Raw genomic sequence first — 20,267 nt, forward strand, 5'->3', positions numbered from 1 at the left:
GACACCTGCTCCCCCTTTGCCTTCCACCATTATTGGAAGCTTCCTGAGGCCCTCATAACGAACAGATGCCAGTGTCATGCTTTCTATACAGCCTATAGAACCATAATTCAATTAACTTCTTTATTGCAATGCAAAAAAAACAAACAAACAAACAACAACAACAACAAAAAAAACAGAGAAACAAAAAAGAGAAAAGAAAAGAAAAGAAACAGAGTAATACAACATTAAAAACATCATTCACCGGCCGTAAACAGACAACATGGCGGCCGCGGTGGCGACGGCACCTGGGACGTTGGGATCCCTGCATGCTGGTGGCGTCCGCCTAGTAGCTGCTTGCAATGCGCGGCTCTGCCAGGGGTTGAGGTTTCCCGGCTCGTTGGCAGGCCGGCGGGTGGGCCCGGCGATCTGGGCCCAGAGCTGGGTGCCTGTGGCCGGGGGTCCCGCACCAAGAAGGGGCTACAGCTCTGAGGTGAAGACGGAGGACGAACTACGGGTGCGGCACCTGGAGGACGAGAACCGAGGAATTGTGGTGCTTGGAATAAACAGAGCTTATGGCAAAAATTCACTCAGTAAAAATCTTATAAAAATGCTATCAAAAGCTGTGGATGCTTTGAAATCTGATAAGAAAGTACGGACCATAATAATCAGGAGTGAAGTCCCAGGGATATTTCGTGCTGGTGCTGACCTTAAGGAAAGAGCCAAAATGAGTTCCAGTGAAGTTGGTCCTTTTGTCTCCAAAATAAGAGCAGTGATTAATGATATTGCTAATCTTCCAGTGCCAATGATTGCAGCAATAGATGGACTCACTTTAGGTGGTGGTCTTGAACTGGCTTTAGCTTGTGATATACGAGTAGCAGCTTCCTCTGCAAAAATGGGCCTGGTTGAAACAAAATTGGCAATTATTCCTGGTGGAGTGGGGACACAGTGATTGCCACGTGCCATGGGAATGTCCCTGGCCAAGGAGCTCATATTCTCTGCACGAGTCCTTGATGGCCAGGAAGCCAAAGCAGTGGGCTTAATCAGCCATGTTCTGGAACAGAACCAGGAGGGAGATGCTGCCTACAGAAAGGCCCTGGACCTGGCAAGAGAGTTTTTACCTCAGGGACCTGTTGCAGTGAGAGTGGCAAAATTAGCAATTAATCAAGGCATGGAGGTCGATTTAGTAACAGGGTTAGCCATAGAAGAAGCTTGTTATGCTCAGACCATTCCAACGAAAGACAGACTTGAAGGTCTTCTTGCTTTTAAAGAGAAAAGGCCCCCTCGCTATAAAGGAGAATAAAAGGAACAGAAATTCTTAAGATGCCAGTGTAATAAATGTACTTCTGGAAGTGTCTTTTGGATCCACTATATGCCTGAGCACGTGGAATCTCAATGACCAAAGTGAAGAGCAAATTATTCATATAGTGTAATTAGCATCTGGAATGGACCCATCTGTGTACTTCACTCAAATATGTAAATGTCATATTCATTCAGATTTATAAAGCTAGTAGTGTATATTGTCAGAAAACAGGCAAAGTTAGATATACATTTTTAAATATTTCCTGCATAAGAGGCTTTCTGTTCTTAATTTTTTAATGTGAATAATTTAGATATTGCACACTAGGAAATAATATTGATTATATGTCTACTGTGCTGCATTAAGAAAATAAAATTATTTCTCTGTACCAAAAATGTGAAGTTATACCAAATAAAGTTTCTAAGTGATTGATGCATATGAACAGATACATACACATACATCTAAACCTGAAAAACGAATTGATATTCTGAGTGAAAACTACCTAATATAAATAAAACTAGTGAAAATAAAAAAAATAAAAAATAAATAAATAAATAAAAAAACCATCATTCACCATGATCAAGTGGTATTCAGCCCAGGGATACAAGAATGGTTCAACATATGCAAATCAATAAATTTAACACATCACATTAACAGAACCAAGAATGAAAACCATATGATCATTTCAATATATGCTAAAAAGCATTTGATAAATTTCAACATCACCTTATAAATAAAAATCTTCAACAAACTAGGTATAGAAAAAAAACATATCTCAGAATAACAAACTCCACATGTGCCAAACCCACAGCTAACATTGTACCAAAAAGGGGAAAATGGAAAGCCTTTCTTCTAAGATCTGGAGCAAGATAAGCATGCCCACATGCACCACTTTTATTCAACATAGTACTGGAAGTCCTGACCAGAGCAATTAGGCAATAGAAAGAAATAAAGGGCATCCAAATTGGAAAGAATGATGTCAAATTAGTATTGTTAAAATGACAGTACTAGCCAAAGCAACTTGCAGAATCAGTGCAATTCCTATCAAAATACTAATGACATGCTTCATTGAAACAGAAAAAATGAAAACAATTCTAAAAATTATATACAACTACAAAAGACCCTGAATAGCCAAAGCAATCCTGAGCAATCTGGAGGCATCATACTACCTGGCTTCAAAACATACTACAAAGCTATGGTAACCAAATTGGCCTGGTACTGGCATAAAAACACAGATCAATGGAACAGAATAAAAACCCAGACACACATCCTTATGTTTACAGCCAATTCATTTTGAACAAAGATGCTGAGAACATACGGTACGGCAAAGGAGAGTCTATTCAACAAATGGTGCTTAGAAATCTGGTTAACCGCATACAGAAGAGTAAGACTGGACCCCCTAGCTCTCAGGATATACAAAAATCAAATCAAAATGGGTTACAGACTTAAATCTAAGACCCAAAACTATGAAACTACTAGAAGAAAACATTGGAGAAATGCTCCAGCACATTAGTGTGGGCAGATTTTTGGGGGGGTAAGACCTCAAAAGAACAGACAACTAACTAAAGCAAAAATAGACCGATGGGATTAGTCAAGCTGAAACTCTTCTGTACAGCAAAGGAATCAGTCAACTAAGTGAGGAGACAGTCCACAGGATGGGAGAAAATATTTGTAAACTACCCATGTGACAAGAGATAAATAACCAGAATATATAAGGAGTTAAAACAACTCAATAGAATAAAACAATCCAATTTAAAAATAGTCAAAAAAGCCCGGCGCGGTGGCTCAAGCCTGTAATCCCAGCACTTCGGGAGGCCGAGGCAGGTGGATCACGAGGTCAAGAGATCGAGACCATCCTGGTCAACATGGTGAAACCCCATCTCTACTAAAAATACAAAAAATTAGCTGGGCATGGTGGCGTGTGCCTGTAATCCCAGCTACTCAGGAGGCTGAGGCAGGAGAATTGCCTGAACCCAGGAGGTGGAGGTTGCGGTGAGCCGAGATCGCGCCATTGCACTCCAGCATGGGTAACAAGACCAAAACGCCGTCTCAAAAAAAAAAAAAATAGTCAAAAGATCTGAACAGACATTTTTATTTATTTATTTATTTATTTATTTATTTATTTATTCATTCATTTATTTATTTGAGAATGAGTCTTGCTCTGTCACCTAGACTGGAGTGCATTTGCCTGATCTTGGCTCACTGCAACCTCCATCTCCTGGGTTCAAGTTATTCTCCTGCCTCAGCCTCCCAAGTAGGTGGGATTACAGGTGTACACCACTACATCCAACTAATTTTTGTGTTTTTAGTAGAGTTGGCCTTCACCATGTTGGCTAGCCTGATGTTGAACTCCTGACCTCAAGCGATCTACCCACCTTGGCCTACCAAACTGCTAGGATTACAGGCGAGCCACTGTGCCTGGTCAGAAGAGACATTTTTAAAAAGAAGACATACAAATGACAAATAAGCATGAAAAAATCCTCCACATCACTAATCATAAGAGAAATGCAAATCAAAACTATAATGATATATCATTTCACCCCAGTTAAAATAGCTTTTATCAAAAAGACATGCTATGGACAAATGAGAGCCCTTATAAACTATTGGTAGATGTGTAAATTAGCACAGCCACTATGAAATGGAGGTTTTTCAGAAAAGGAAAAATTAAACTACTATATAGTTCAGTAATTTCATCACTGGGTATATATTCCAAGGAAAAAAATCAATATTTTGAAGCAGTATCTGTACTCTCATATTTATTATAGTCAAAACATGGAGTCATAACTGTCCATCAATGGATGAATGGCTAAAAAAATGTGGTGTATATAAACAATGGAATGTATATATACAGTGGAATATTATCCAGCCATAAAAAATAAAGTCCTATAATTTGCAGCAGCATGGATGGAACTGAAGGTCATTATGTTAAGAGAAATAAGCCAAACACAGAAAGACAAACATCACATGTTCTCACTCACATGTGGGAGCTAAAAGAGTGATTTCATGAAGATTAAGAGTAGATTGGTGGTTACCAGAGGGTGGGAAGGGTACAGGGAGGGGAGAGAATAAAGAGACGTTGATTAATGGGTACAATTATACAGTTTGGTAGTAGAAATAAGACCTAGTGTTTGATAGATCTGTAGAGTGACAATAGTTTACAATAATCTATTATGTATTTCAAAATATCTAGGAGAAAACAATTCAACTGTTTTTAGCATAAAGACAAATTTTAAGGTAATAAATATCTTAGTTTTACTGATTTTTATTTTATATATTATATAAATGTATTAAATAATCACATGTAGATTATGTACCATAATCTACAACTATTATGTATTAACAAAAACATTAAAGTAAAAAAAAGAGCATCTGGAAAGTGTAGTTTTTTTAGCTGCTTGCATTGGCACCCATGATAAATCTGAGTTTTGTGACTAAGGAAGCAGGAGTGAATGGCTCGTGGATAGTCATTTTTAGTCTCTGTTACAACAGTCTTTAAAACCCAATTGCTCTTTAAGAGATTCGCTAAGTTGTTAGAAGCTTTACAGACTTATAAGGAATATACATGTTCTTATTTTCAATGTATGAATTGGTTATGGGGAGGTTTAGGAAGTATATTCTAAGATATTCTTTCTTCTTCTAGATATTCTTTACTCTTTTCTAAGATATTCTTTACTTTATTCTTTCTGGGTATAGCAACCTAGGTATAAAAGAATGAAAACTGTAATTTCTGAGAAAGGGTTTGTATCATTTGCTTATATATGTATATAGTCTATTTTTAATATTATAATATATAATATTCTTCTGGGTGCATCATGGGTGAATGGATATTAGGAAAGCAGCTAACATCTTCACTACAGAAATATTTTATAGTTCTTTTTATTTAAATATAAAATAATGGTTCAATGGTTGTATATCTATTATAATATAATATATATTATATAATTATATATTAGGTATTATATTACATATATAAATACATATAAACTTATAAATTATATTTATAAATATGTATTTTATATAACACATATACATTATATATAATATATATTTTATATGTAATTATATTTATAAATATAAACATGATTATATAAAAATATGATTATATATAATTATATAAAACATATATATTATATGTTTATATATATATAAGTATTATATAAGTATATAAGCTTATATATTATACCATTTGCAATTATGGAGAGAAGTAAAAACAAGATTTTAAAGGTTTGGGGGTTTAGCTATGATGACAATTTTCAAACAGAATTTAGAAAGGTTTGAGTGGCTCAGTGAAAGAAATGAATTTATTTAATATTGAAAAATTTGAGATAGACTTCAAATATATGCTTATGGTCCTGAACTAGGGTGGGAGGAAGCCTTAAATATAGTAAATTATAAACTACATTTAGAAGTCAATCCAGTGCGTTTGTGTGCTGAGTTGGCCATCTGACTAAGAAGTAAGTCCTGTAAAATAAATGACTTCAGAGGAGCACTTACAATACAATAGGCTATGTTGGGGATTGTAAGAAACAAGAGAATACAGGCCTTTCCTAAAGGGGTAACTGCTGCTTGGCTGCAGTAAATTATTGCCATCAAATAAATTAGGCTTAGATATTCTACTTTTACAAGACAGAAATCTAGAGTTTTACCTAATCTTCCAGATTTTTAAATCATTGTGAAGGCGGAGCAAATATGTCTGCATGTTGAATTTGTCCAGTGGACAATCAGTTTGCAACTCTTGATCTAGTTCAACATGTTTATTTTACTTAAACAGGGAGAAATTTGTGACATGCTCCCAAACACATAGCTCATCAGGGACAGAGCTGGGGCAAGAACACTACCCCTTTACTTTCAGTTATCTTCCTACTGCATCACATCTGAATTGTTTTTTGAAAGAGCCTATGAAGTCATGTGGAACTGTTTGGTGGAAAGGAATAATCAAGGAAACTAGGCATATAATGTATGCTGTTAACTTCAAAAATGCGTAGCACAGAGTTTAGCATTCAGAAGGTATCAATCAGTGTTAGCTGAAAGTCTATATGAATTGTTAAAATTATATAAGGCAATGGATAAAATAGAAGGGAAGGTAAAGAAGAAAAAGAGTCATTATCAAGCCTTGGGGAGCCCCATAATTAACAGTGGAAGCAAGGTAATGAATTAGCAAAGACAGCATCCAAGAAGCAGTCAGGAGCAGCCAGGATTGCTCTGTGAATCTCTCCTTTACCTTTGCCCTAATTACAGCTCTAGGCTGTACATGTTTTAATTTGAGGATAATTTCCAGCCCTTTAATAAACCTTTTTCATATTATGCTGCTGCCTTAAACTATATAGCCTTGTACAAAAGTGTGGTCTTCAGAGAATTATTTTCTTCTTCCTTTAGTAAAAATTAGATAGGTTAATTTTTAACTTAAATTTCTAAAACTGTTAAGTTATATCTTGAGATTTTCCCACTGTTAGTGGTTAAGTGTCTCCATTATAAGTAATTATTGTTACTAAAAATAGTTTAACAAGAAACGTCCTTTGAAAATCCCCTTTTTGGTATGCAAGTGGCCCTGTATGTCACAAAAATTCATTGGATTATCCCAGTACCATAGATCACAGGGTAATTTTGAAGTGACAAATTCTGTTTTTCCTGTTTTCGAGAGATTGGGCTTTTATTACTATCTCTGTTGTAGGTTTTAGTGTGCATAGTGAAATGCATTTGTAAGACATTGTTCAAAGTTCTGAGTAGAGAAGTCCCTGGAAACTTAAATTTTTGATTTAATGCCCATGTTAGAATTTTGACTAGTTAACACAATGGAAGGACCTTGGGGAGCTGGTGGATTCCTTAGGTAATTTATCTCAGAACTAAATGCTTTTGCAGTGAATTTTGCTTACAGTGGTAATGACCTTTATTTATAATTTGTTCTCCTAGTAATTATCCAGCAGAACTGAAATACTTACAAGGTCAGTGATGCTAGGTTAAGGTCACCAATTCTAAATTATTTGATTGGATTTATCTTTATAAAATAGTCCAACTGAATGCTGAAGAGAGCTAGAATATGGTCACTGGAAACAGAAAAAATCCGGTTTTCTCCCCATCTGTTTAACCATGCTCTTATGCCCTTTTTCTTTTCTTTTTAGTTCCAAGGCACGTTGATTGTACCTATACATCTCACCAAGAACATGGATGCTTCTCTGCTATCAGCTGAAGCTGCTGTGACCCCAAAACTAAAAAATCGCATTCTGAATCCTTGCCAATAAAGAATGGCCGTCAGAGCACGCCCAGTATCCTATCTCCTCATCCAGACAGTGTTTCTCAGTAAGTACACAGAGCCTGATTTTAATGTCTTCATTCAGCCCTGGTTTCCACCATTTTCAGTGGGAGAAAAATTCTTATGAAAGGCTAATACATGATGTGCAAATGGCTAATCTTCTTGCAATTTGCACTGGTCATCTTTTGGAATCTTTGAGATTATTTTGGGTAGACTGAACATAGCTCTGTACTGCAAGTCGGGGACAGAGGAGTGAAACATATGACCCCACTACCTACATGAGGGTTTCTGGCATTGCAGAGGAAAATATTCTGAAGCTCAAAGATATCCTTGATCATAGATATTTGAAAACAAGTCCAAAGCTCTCAGAGTGGATTCCCCACCCCACCCCCCACCGCCGCCAAACCAAAACAAAACCAAAATTATTTTCTATCTCCTCTGGGTCCTAAGAAATGAGATATCTATTTGGGATGCTGCAGGAATTATTCCAGGTTCTTAACATTTTTAGAGTCACATTCCCGTTTGATAATCTGATAAAAATTATGAATGTTTTCATCAGAAGGAATATCCATAAAGATACATACACAGAATTTTGCAAACACATGGGTTTTCTTAAAAAAACGGGTATTCCCTAAATATTATCTAGATTATTCAGGGGTCCCGGACTTGTGTTAAGAATCCCTGGGACTTTCAAGATAATTATGAAAACTTGCCTTGAACTTCTACATAATTCATATTTCTCAACTATACCTACCTAATCATATATATAGATATTAACAATATCAATGGTAATAACCTATGCTGTGTGGCTTTTGTGTCAGTCTGCCAATTCAGGAGTCCTGTCTCCAGTGAAGTACTTTCTCTTACCCAATTAGTTATATCTAAAGTCCTCAAGACTCTTCAGTTGTGTTTATGAACAAGCTCAGACAGTGGTCACATAGTGACCTCTGGGTACTGATGCCCCCTCTGCTGGATATCTCTAATTCCCCCATGTACTGCCAACTCTGTCAGGAACCCAGCCTGCACTTCTGTACCACTTCTTCTGGGGCCTGTGGTGTTCTCCTTTTGCTGATGTATTAGAGTTTTGGGGCCAAGGCCATTTTCCCATAATTTCAATAGTTTCAGGAATGCTTTTGGAGAGAAAGCTTTTCTCCTCTCTGTGGAACTGCCATCACAAGTAATAATTAAAATTATTTATCTTAACATAAAATAAACCATCTAATAAAAAATTAGACAGTTTCTGATGAGTTCTGATTTGAATGCTTTTAGCAAGACAGGACTTTAGACTTTTATTTCCAATTTGTCCCTCCTTTCCATAGACCCTTATTGCTGGACTGAAGGACAAACCCAAGTAACCTCAGATTGCGCTCAGAATCCTCAATTTTCTCCCATGGTTGAAGTTTGTCTCTGGCCCAATGGTGTTTGCCTGACTCACACTTTCTTTGGGAGCTCCTCATGCAAATACTGTTCCAGGGATCTGCACATCAATTTCTTGAGACACTCAGAATTGCTGCCTATCAAGGAATGGACTCAGCATAGTTTAGGAAACTCAGAAACATCAATACTTAAGCATAATTAGACAATGGTATAAAACCTGCAGAGCTTAGGCAGATTATTTTTAAGAGGACTTTGCAGAGCTCTTCCAATTCTCTGTGGTGTCCCTTGAAAGATAAGTTCTTTGTAATTCTACTCTGTCTTACATCCAAGCCAGCACAATACTGAAAAATGGTATCAACACAACTCTAGGCTCTTACTGGAAACAAACACCTTCTTTATTGTAAATAACTCCATACAGACCTGTAATAAGTTAGAATAAGAATGATCTTTCTGTCATAATTCCATTTTTTGTACAACTCATGTGCCTCAAATGCTATAGGAGTCAATAAAATAAGACTCTGAAATAATACTGAATTTCAAAGCTTAGTATGCAGTGTATGGAAAAAATGCCTCACCATTTTTCTTGCTGTCATTTGAAGGCACAGTAGCAGATGCATCACAAAATTGGAGACACATTCTTAAAATGCCAATATCTCTATCAGTTATAGATTTGTCATAATTAATGCTGACGGCTCCTTCTGCACCATTGTATTCCTCACTTGCACGATTATTCCTTTCTTTGATGTGCTGGACTGTGTTAAGCCCCCTTGGTGTGGCTCTCTCCTCATGGTTCTACATGCCCTTGCCTTCAGCTTCTCCCAAGTCCACTGGCCAGTCCTCAGACCAAGCAGGAAATTTCCAAACAAGCTCCTTTGTCTCATGAACTTTCTTTGGCTCTCTCTTTGCTTCTTCTCTCCCTCTGTGTCAATTGCATTTTCTCTCATAAACAGACATGATAATGTTGATGATATATAACATTTTGAGAGCGTGTTAGAATACAAATTTATGGGATCATCTTGGATGTGAAATTAAAATGAAAATTACGTCTCTCCTGCAGTTGATATAATTTTCTCATGAGGCTTGTCCCCTTGGGTGCATGTGTAGGGTGGCGTCAATATTGATGGAAGAGGGGAATTCTGAAGCACCAAAAAAAGTATTTGTCTCCTGAATGATCTCTTGCATGTCATTCTTTTTCAGGTAAAAGCTCCATTTTCAGATTCTTTTCTCCCTCTGTCAGCACCTTTCTAAGATGGCATGTTGCTCTATGTAAGAATAGGGTCTTATGTCATTCTGTATTATTGGGACAGGGGACTGCATTGTCTGCCAGGTATCATCTGGATCCTCCCTGTTGTGACTGACCTGTTGTACACCGAGATGCCTTTCATGCCCCTTGGAGTTTTAGAAATGCGTGTTGTCACTGATTGCTGAAATCTGTGACTGTGGTTTTCTTTTAAGAAATCCTCACCTACTTCAGCATGCCCTGGCTCCATGTCTCTGCCAGTCCAGCAGGTCTGTGAGTACCTGGGCATGCTGTCTGCCAGGCATGCAGAATTCTACGATCCCTTGAAGCCATGTGAAGATGGAGGAAAGTCAGGAGCAGAATCTCAGGCTCATCTGTTTTGTCACCTCTCTCTGTCAGGGGATCTTACTCCTGTGCAATGCTGGATGTGGCATGAGTCACATGCCAGGCTGCTCCTAGAAGCCTGCAGTTTTCCCGGGCAACCTCAAAGGAGGCCAACTGCTGCCTGAGTGTCCTTGTGTTCCCCGACCCTCCATCACCTCTGTCTTCTAGGGTTTTCACCTTCAGTTAGGAAGTAGGTCACATGCCTCTGGCTGTGTCTTCCTGCTTAACTTCTCCTTCCCTGTTTTCTTCCTGCTATAGAGGGTTTCTTTTATTTTCTCTCCCAGTCTGGAAGAAATTTTCTCTGGGGTGTTAATGACAGAGAGGCTTCCAGGCATCATGATTCAAGGTGGGAGAGAATATGAAGAGAGAAAGAAAAACCCTGTTATTTAAAAATATTCAAAATGGCACCCAAAATAAAATTATATACCTGAAACTAGTGTTTCCCAAACCACTTATCATCCTTGAAGAAAAATGGGGATCATATGAATAGTAATAAGTACTCTTGTTCTGGTTCTCATCTTCGTCTTTGATTTGGGGCCTCTAATCCCACTCAAAGTTTTCTTCGTTTATTTCTATGATTCTTCCTAACATATTTCTCTAAGCAATGTCAGCATGTGGCCAAACCACCTCCATATCTTTTGCTAACTGAAAAGCCCTGTATATCCTTTCATGCATATGCAGGTGATTTGTGTGATGATGCTCATGTCAGGGACACAGCCTCCAGTCACTTGAGAACAGATTGCCCAGCTGGAAGTGGTGGCTCATGCCTGTAATTTCAGCACTTTGGGAGGCCAAGGCAGGCACAGGGCCTGAGGTCAGGAGTTTGAGACCAGTCTGGCCAACATGGCGAAACCCCGTCTCTACTAAAAATACAAAAATAAGCTGGGTGTGGTAGCGGCTGCCTGTAATCCCAGTTACTTGGGAGACTGAGGCAGGAGAATCACTTGAACCAAGGAGACAGAGGTTGCACTGAGCTGCAATTGTGCCACTGCACTTCAGCCCGAGTGACAGAGCAAGATTCTGTCTTAAAAAAAAAAAAAAGATAAGAAAAAAAAAAGGAAGAAAAGAAAGAAAAAAAGAGCAGACTGCCCTCTGCTGCTCTGGAAATGCTTGGTGCTGGGCCCGTGGGGAACCTGCCTGCTGCAGTCATGCTGCTGTTGATAATGGGAGGGCCATGCCTTCTCTGGTGGCTGCTTCTTGGCTGTCATGGCTACATTTATGATGTGTGTGGTCCTGCCCACACTGGGCTATCAGGAAGTAGCAAGAAGGTCTTTCTCTCTAGTGTATTAGTCATCTTTTTCATAAAGTCTCTTGGGAATTTTTGAGTGTAAAAATCTTATTTTGTATTAATTGCCACTCTTATAGTTCCATTTTGGGCTACAATAGAGGGGAAACAATTTTGTTACACTAAAAATTTAAGCTTGTTCTTCTTCTTTCAGTGACTGGAGTGTTGCTATTGGGTTAAGCCTATGACCTGTACTTTCTCTTCCAGGATACTGTTTTGTGTGTTTGGTCTTGGGAGTGCCCTTTATTTCTTATGCAAATGTGTAATTTGCAGGCCCTTCCAGCCAACTTTTCAGACACTATCACAGCAGTGGTAAAATTTATGCTTAATATGAAGCTCCTACTTCTACATATTATTTAAATAATTTAAAGATTTACTGTTTTTTATTTAATTCTGTAAATGAACCAAGTAATGTCTCATATATCTTCTGGTCTCTTGTTTCTTGGGTTGCCAAATAGTTTCTACAAATTATAGAAACCCTTGAAATGTTTGAACCTTTTTTCTGTTTTCCCATTCAATAATAATGGAAGTGGCTGGATATAGATATCTTTTGTGAAAGAGTCTCTTTTAGGTAAATTCTTATCTTTCAGATATTTTACACCACTTTTTGTAAGTTTTGTATGACTTTCAAAAAGTTTTTTAGTTTCACATTAGAAAAATGTAAGCTAAATATAGTGAGATGCATTGAACTACCTTCCTTGCTATTTAGCATCCTAAGTAATCTTTTGGTTGACTTGGCCAGAGCCATTCTCAGTTAATGTGTAGGCTCGGCCATAAAAGCAGAAACAAGTAAGAGTCAAGTATTCCTTTGGCAAAATGATACCTGTTCTTTCTCAAGGTTCTAAAGAAGTTGCTTTAAAATTATCTAGCTATAAGGAGCATATTGTCTTCACATGAGAGAGTGGTTTGATTTTCCACAAGTCTGACTTATACCTGGCTAACTTCCTGGCTGGTTACTAGGGATAATAGGTTAGTTTCCTAAGCTGATTTTTTGCAGATTGCAGGTCAGTGTTCTATTTTATATGTGGTCTGGCCATTGTCTGTTTTTGTATTCGGTTTCTATTCTATTAGTGGGCATCAAACAAAATCAGACTACATACTGTTTCCTTTTACACATTTACAGTACCAGAACTCATCCATCTTCTTTGGAGCCAGCAAAAGCTTCAAACAGAATAACATCTACATGAACTTCTAGTTGAGGGTAAAGCCATCAGAATTTGAAGAAACAATTAGGAACAAAGTGTTGATATCACTCAAATAAAGCAGGGTGGGATTTCCTGGAGGAAGGAGATGGAATGCTTATTAGGAGACAGAGTGCTCATAGAATAGGCTGAGAGAAGATGATGTGAAAGAGTTGGGAAGATGAGGGAATCAGTGAGGGAAGAAGCATACACAGGGGGAATTATCCCAAGTCTTAAAACCTAACTGGCTGGGTCCTCCTTGAGTTGCTGTGAGAAAATGGGATAGGAATAGAGCTTCTTCCTCTTATTTGCTTTGTGATGCTGGTTTAATGCCTTAATTCAAAACCTGATCTTTGCACTTCAGCATGGGCTCTAAGAGGATGGCTACAGTAATGCTTAAGAAGAAAAATGTCCTGATCAGCTAGATGAGCCCAGATGGGGAAGGATTGAGAGATTCCCTCAGTTCTTCAGCTAATGAAGACTATCGGATGGAAAGGTCTACAGAAAAGCAGGCATCTTTACTGAGCAGGAGACAGGTTCCTTGGGAAAGCAAGGAGAAGCCAGACCGTGTGGGCAATATTAAGACCACCCTCTAAAACAAGCCAAACCAATAAATAAATTAACAACCTCAGTTAAAGCTAAAGATCAAACTTTCTCATATTGTGACTATTGTGACAATATTCTATATTGTGACTCGGCACTTATTGGAGCATAGATTACCCACACACATAGATGATTTCTCAACTCTGGCTTTGGTAGAGGAGTTAAAACAAAACATTGAGCCAGATTTATTAACTTTTGATGGCATGTTAGGCCATTCTTTCATTGCTATAAAGAAATACCGGCCAGGCACAGTGGCTCATGCCTGTAAATCCAGCACTTTGGGAGGCCAAGGCAGGTGGATCACGAGGTCAAGAGATCGAGACCATCCTGGTCAACAAGGTGAAACACTGTCTCTACTAAAATTATAAAAAATTAGCTGGGCATGGTGGCATACCTGTAATCCCAGCTACTCGGGAGGCTGAGGCAGGAGAATTGCCTGAACCCAGGAGGCGGAGATTGCGGTGAGCTGAGATCATGCCATTGCACTCCAGCCTGGGTAACAAGAGTGAAACTCTCAAAAAAAAAAAAAAAAAAGAAATACCTGGGATGGGGTAATTTACCAAGGAAAGAGGTTTAATTGGCCCAGAGTTCTACAGGCTTTACAGGAAGCATAGTGTTGGCATCAGCTTGGCTTCTGGGGAGGCCTCAGGAAGCTTACAGTTATGGCAGAAGGTGAATGGGTGGGGGGCACTTCACATGGCCAGAGCAAGAGCAAGGGAGAGCAAGGAAAGAGGTGCTACACACTTTTAAATGACTGTATCTCAAGAGAACTCACTCACTATTGCAAATACAGCACCAAGCCATAAGGGATCCACTGCCATCACCCAAACACCGGCCCCACCTCCAGCTTTGAGTATTACAATTCATTTGGGCAGGGACAAACACCCAAACTACACCACAAGGGTAGGTTTTCTTTGTTGAATATAGTTTTTACTGCTAGAAATAGACATTTCCCCAAGTAGAGTAATCCTAATATCTAAAACACCAAACCTCACAAATAGATTTTGTAGGATAATCTTTTTCATGGTGAAAATATTTATTTGATTTACTTAATCAAAAGAAGATTTCTTGGGATTAGTCAAACTTAACTCTTTAGGATTTGATTCAGTCAATTATTTTTAAAAACCCAGTTATTTAGTTATTTAAGGGCTCATGTTTGTACTTTCAGTTCTTCTGAAATACGGTTGTTAATTTATATAGTCCTATTGTGATATGACTAGAGCTTTTATATCAAAACAGGTCATACTATTTTATAACTGAAGGAGTTTTTATACTAAATTAAATAAAGTTTAATTCAGATGACAAAGTTGACAGTGAGGACAATGCAGTTTGAATAGTACTTTTAAAAAGAGAACTATTCCATACATATGTTCAGAATACATATCTGCGAGTAATCAGCACAAGTTATCATAAATACCACACAAGTAACTGGGGACAAAGAGATAAGAAATTGTGATTAAGGCAGAACTTATAGCTCTAAAGAATTTCAACAGGCAAGGAGAAGACAAAACCCCAGGACTAGTGAAATCTAAGATGAAAGACAAGAGTACGCTTACTTAAATCTGCACATAAGGTTGAAACAATATGGACAATATATCTCAGATGTAGTGCTGAACCACAAAATTATTAGCCTGGGGTTCTTTAAACTCTATTGCTTTTAAAATAGTGTTGTATCCAGAGGACAAGAAGAAACACACAGATGAGTATAGTAGCCCCTATTTCAAAGCCTAGTGAATATCAGGGCATAAAGCAAAGCAAACTTCAGGGAAGATGGGAGAATGTGAGGAGACCAGGATGCATAGAGGTGTAGCTTAGAGGGATTAACTGCCCAAAACAGTGGTAAATGCCAATCAGAATTGTTCAGAGGACCTTTCTTTGAGTAGAACATTCTGGTTTCTCTAGAAACCCAGTATTGTTATTTGCCCCTTATGTGTGGGATATCTGTGTTCTATTTTTAAATTAATATGTTGCATTATCATGCTATGGCATAACTTTGGCTCAAACATTTTCTCCCTCTCTCTAAATCTGTGCTATATGCTACTGTAGTGATTGATTGGTTGCATGGCTGTGAGTCTGTGCCTTTCTAAATTACCAAACAACACAGGTACTTGTACGCAGCCAGTGAGTGAGTATGTCAGCATTGCTTTGAATTCATGTGATCATCACCACTAGGTAGGCCAGGACACACTTCTATCCTTTCTCATGTCCAGTTCCACCAGGATGGCTCCCTGATGATTTCAAAATTACAATTTCCCTGCCCAAACACATCTTTTCCTTCACTGCCCACCTAATTTTTCAAACTCTGATGTGATAAGCTTAAGAGGTTGATTAATCTTTATTTCTAATTATTTTCACATCTATTTCCTAGTCTATTAATTCCCAATCACTTATTATGTTTTTTAAATTTGTCTTTTGCAATGTTCTAATTGTCTCTACTCTGGTAACTAGTTTTATTACATTAAGATCATTTCAGTGGTCTCCTAGCAGGTCCTGCTGCTGGCAGTATCTCCCTAAAATAACTTTTATTAGGACAATTTTCTGCTTAAGGTCCAGAATGCTTAAAGGTTAAGTCAACTGAGCCTGTGTTCTTGATCTCTTGCCAATGAGCCCCACTGTTTAGCTTGCTTTGTTTCCCTGCCCCCTCCATTCTGACACTGCACCTGGATAAAACTTTTCCTGACTCCATGACCCATAGCTTGAGATGCTCTGTTCTATGCTATATTATTCTAATCTCATCAGGCAGGCACAGCCCAACGCAATGCTCATATTCATCAAGAACTCTTCCCAGCCAAAATCTAGTCCACAGAAGTCTCTTCTATACTCAAGTTTATTTTAACATAAAACCAGCATTGTCACAGAGTTTTGCCAAAATGAAAAACACTTTTATATATGGTCCATGCTACTATCTAGTATTACTAGAATGTTTTCAATCAATTTCTTAAGTGTATATTCAACGTGTCTCCACCACTAATGGTCAAACTTTTTTTTCCTATATATTAATTTCATCCAAATTGAAGACTTTTTTCCTACACTTTGGGTTGAGATGAGTGGTCAGTACAAGACTAAATACAGATTAGATTTTTATTTAATATTTCAGGAACAATGAATTCTTCATCTGGAGATAAGGGATTCAGTTGGTGACAGAAATGATAATAAAACAGTTTTATATAATGACAGAAATAAATTAAGCGAAATGATTTTCCTTGAATAAAATCACTGAAACTCAGGGAAAAATATAAACTGTAGTAAATCAACAGTGACAAAATACATCATGTATCATCTACTTCATGGATTAGAAAATGAATCAGTTGGATTATTTTGCTTTGTTTTCAGAATATATGACAAGCAATAATTTTCTATTTATGAGGGATATTCAGCTCTGAACTTTCTGATTTGTGTGTCATACACTCATAAAAATATGCTTGTTGGCTTGGTTGAAAAAATATTAAAGACATTTTTATTCCAAAAAGGGTTCTTGATAAGATTTTAACACACAAATATATAAAACCATTTTATGGATTTTTAAAAAGCAGCCTGTGGAAATCAAAACGTTGCTCAAATGGGAAGGTCTAGATTTCAATATTTCTAAAACTTTGTTAGGCTCCTCCACATTATAAGGAAGAAAACATTTTCAGTGATCTGAGTTAGTGGTGTTCTTTGGGAAGCATGAAAACAGAAGTAAAGGAGGCTATGAATTGTTTCTATAAGTGAAGACAGTTCCAAAGGAGGACCAGGATATTGTACAGTCTCCAGCAACTATAGTCATCCTTGCTGATGCTGTGGTGTCTCTGCTACTTCTGTCTGACACTCACTACTGAACAATATCTCTCAACTCTCGTCTCTACCTTATGGATTCCCTCACTGACGACTTCTGCTGCCAATTGGTCTCTGTTGCCTCCTGGCTTCTGTCTACTCCGTTCTTCCTGTATTTCTCCTCTTTCATCTATCTTGGTAGCCATCGACTTTTTGAAGTTGTGTTGAAATTCTCTAAGAAAAGTCTGACTGGCTCTTTATTTTATTACCCACTTCTTGAGCTTAGACCCTTTGTAGCTCAGTAAGATTGGAGTGCCAATCCTCAGTCCAATTAGCTATGGCCAGAGTGTTACGGGTCACGATATTCAAAGCAGGTCCTCACTAGGTTGCATTTTATTGGTAAATTTATCCCAGGCTGCATTTTATACTATTGGCTTTGCAGGATCTGGAACTTTGTCTTACCAAAGTGGATAGATGTGGGGATATTGCAACTTCATGCTGAGAAACAGAACAGATCTAAAAGCTATCAAGTTATTAATTTAAAATAAGGAAGGTAGCTATCATACAAATCAGATATTTATGACTGCCTGGTAAATTCATTTTTCCATCCTATAGGTAGAGCTGGACAATGGGCAGGTTAGTTAGACAACTGGCCAGAGTTCCAAGCTATGCAGTGGCCTAAACAGCATTGGAATAAACTGGAAGTGTGGTACCTCTCAGTCAGATCAGCTTTCTGCACATGACTCCTCAGGTAAGTGGCCAAATGGAAATTGGCTCCACTTCTGATTCAATAGGCTGGTCCTCAGTCGAGATTTATTGAATGTGAAAGTTCTCTCTCTACTGAACCGTTTGGTGGAAAAAAAAGTTGGTTATTCAGAAAACCAAATATAGCATGTTCTTACTTATAAGTGGGAGCTAAATGATAAGAGCACATGGACACATAGAAGGGAACAACACACACTGGGACCTGTCAGAGGGTGGAGGATGGAGGGCAGTAGGAGGGACAGAATCAGAAAAAATCACTAATGGATACTAGGCTTAATACCTGGATGATCAAATAATTGGTACAGCAAATCCGTGACACAAGTTTACCTATGTAACCAACCTGTACATGTACTACTGATCTTAAAATAGAAGTTAAAATAAATCAGTTCTTGCCAGCACCAATCTATTTCTTTTGAGTTCTTTTTATTTTTTAACTTTTTTTTTAGGTTTGAGGGTAGGTGGGAAGGTTTGTTACATAGGTAAATACGTGTCATGGGGATTTGTTGTATAGATTGTTGCATCGTCCAGGTATTAAACCCAATACCCAATAGTTATCTTTGTTCTCTCTCCCTCCTTCCAACCTTCCCCCTCAAATAAACATCTGTGTTGCATTGTGAACTTACAGATGGAATCCCAAACTCTGGGAGCTCCTAATCTCTTAAGGTGTGTGGAATTAACCATTTATTTCTGACCCTTCACCTTCTCTTATCCTTTTTCTTTCCTCTGTCCCAGTCCTCTTGGCTTAAGATATGTTAATACCTTAATTCAAATAAAATAAAGCTGCCTAAAAGTCTGCTGTAGGATGGCAATGGTGGATTGTGGCACTTTCAAAATGAATCTCTTCCTGAAATGCTTGCTATTAATTTAATACCACCATTAATTTAATGCTAATCTGATCCGAGGCATTAATTTATGATTTTGATTCTCTCACAATAACTTAAATCAGTCATGCATTTCTAGCCTGGAATCCTTTCTGACATTTTAAGAGGATTTGACATATTTCTGATCTGACGATTTAGTATTAACATAGTGCTAAAAGCAATGTTCAAATATGAGACCCTGTGTTGATTTCAAGGTCTAATTTTTGGATATAAAAACTATTTCCCACTTTTTCACGATACCCCTTATCCGTCTCTCAGTAACTTGAGGTCTCGGTGGAGTCTTAGTGCTGGGATGGAACATTATGTCTGACACATTGCTGGTACTACAGTAGAGCATGGGCCAGGTGGGTTGAGGTTGGTGTGGCCTTGGACATGGCTGGTATTTAGTTGAGGTTTACTGAATGTGAAAGTTCTCTGTTTTCAGTAGATACTGGCAACTTTTTATAACTGCCTGTAAATGCAGATTACAGATTGATTTAAGGAGTTAGTGAATTCAACAGAAGACTTAGCTTAAATCCTTAATGTGTGGACCTAACACTGTCACTGTGAGAAACACATCTTTCTTTTTTTTGTTGAGCATATGATTTCAATATTGATTCAGTTTCATATCTGAGAGTAAATTGACAGAGTAGCAGCCTACATTACAAGACAATGTTATAATGTTTTCCCTAAGTATTTTTATTTTTACTTTTTTAAAAAAATATGAAATGATCACCAGGCCAGCTAATGCCATGCTATGTCTGCTTACCATGGTTGAACAAAAACGAAAAAATAAATAATGCTCCTTTTGACATTATTTGCTTTATGTGTGTGTCAATGACTCATCACAATTTGGGATTATCTTTAATTTCTAAGGAGACATAATCTTTTCTTATGAGAGAACTGCTTCTTGATATCTTTGTATAAAGTCAAGTGTGTCTGTGTGTGTGTGTGTATTTTTCTGCATAGCCATCACACAGTGAGGCAATTGCTCTCATTCTAAGAGCCATTATCTACCATTAGCTGCAGTGTAAGTGTGCTCTTCTATATTATCTGGTACACTAATTAAATTGAATGGGGTAGTGAGAACCTATTCACTGTGTTGGAGCTAATGACCCAGTGAATTAGTAGTGATAGGGAAGACATATTCAAAGATAAATGTCTTGTTTTAATTGCACTATTGTAGCATTTGAATAAAGAGAGTGACATTTCTTTCAAATTGTCTGTGAGTAAAGTCTGTCATTATATAAATGGTAACGTATCATCTATGTCTTCAGACTAAAGTTTAGTAAA

The 20,267-nt window shown here is 37.7% G+C and overlaps 1 protein-coding gene and 1 pseudogene across 7 annotated transcripts in view; both read left to right on the forward strand.

The window, feature by feature from the left end:
- The window catches only part of LOC144581569 (uncharacterized), a 690,733-nt gene that overhangs the window by 318,075 nt on the left and 352,391 nt on the right, over nt 1–20,267 (forward strand). For 5 of the 6 annotated variants that reach the window (XM_078365832.1, XM_078365835.1, XM_078365838.1 and 2 more), the window contains 2 exons: nt 7,396–7,573; nt 17,965–18,100. In XM_078365832.1, the coding sequence (XP_078221958.1) occupies nt 7,396–7,463 (68 nt within the window). In that variant the 3' untranslated portion in view covers nt 7,464–7,573; nt 17,965–18,100. The remainder of the gene's footprint in view (nt 1–7,395; nt 7,574–17,964; nt 18,101–20,267) is intronic. The other variant, XM_078365834.1, reaches the window with a different exon arrangement.
- LOC100395767 (methylglutaconyl-CoA hydratase, mitochondrial pseudogene) lies at nt 253–1,671 on the forward strand (annotated as a pseudogene). The gene has a single exon (XR_013532542.1). The product of XR_013532542.1 is annotated as a methylglutaconyl-CoA hydratase, mitochondrial pseudogene (transcript).

This window comes from Callithrix jacchus, chromosome 2 (assembly GCF_049354715.1).
Source record: "Callithrix jacchus isolate 240 chromosome 2, calJac240_pri, whole genome shotgun sequence".
NCBI lineage: Eukaryota > Metazoa > Chordata > Mammalia > Primates > Cebidae > Callithrix > Callithrix jacchus.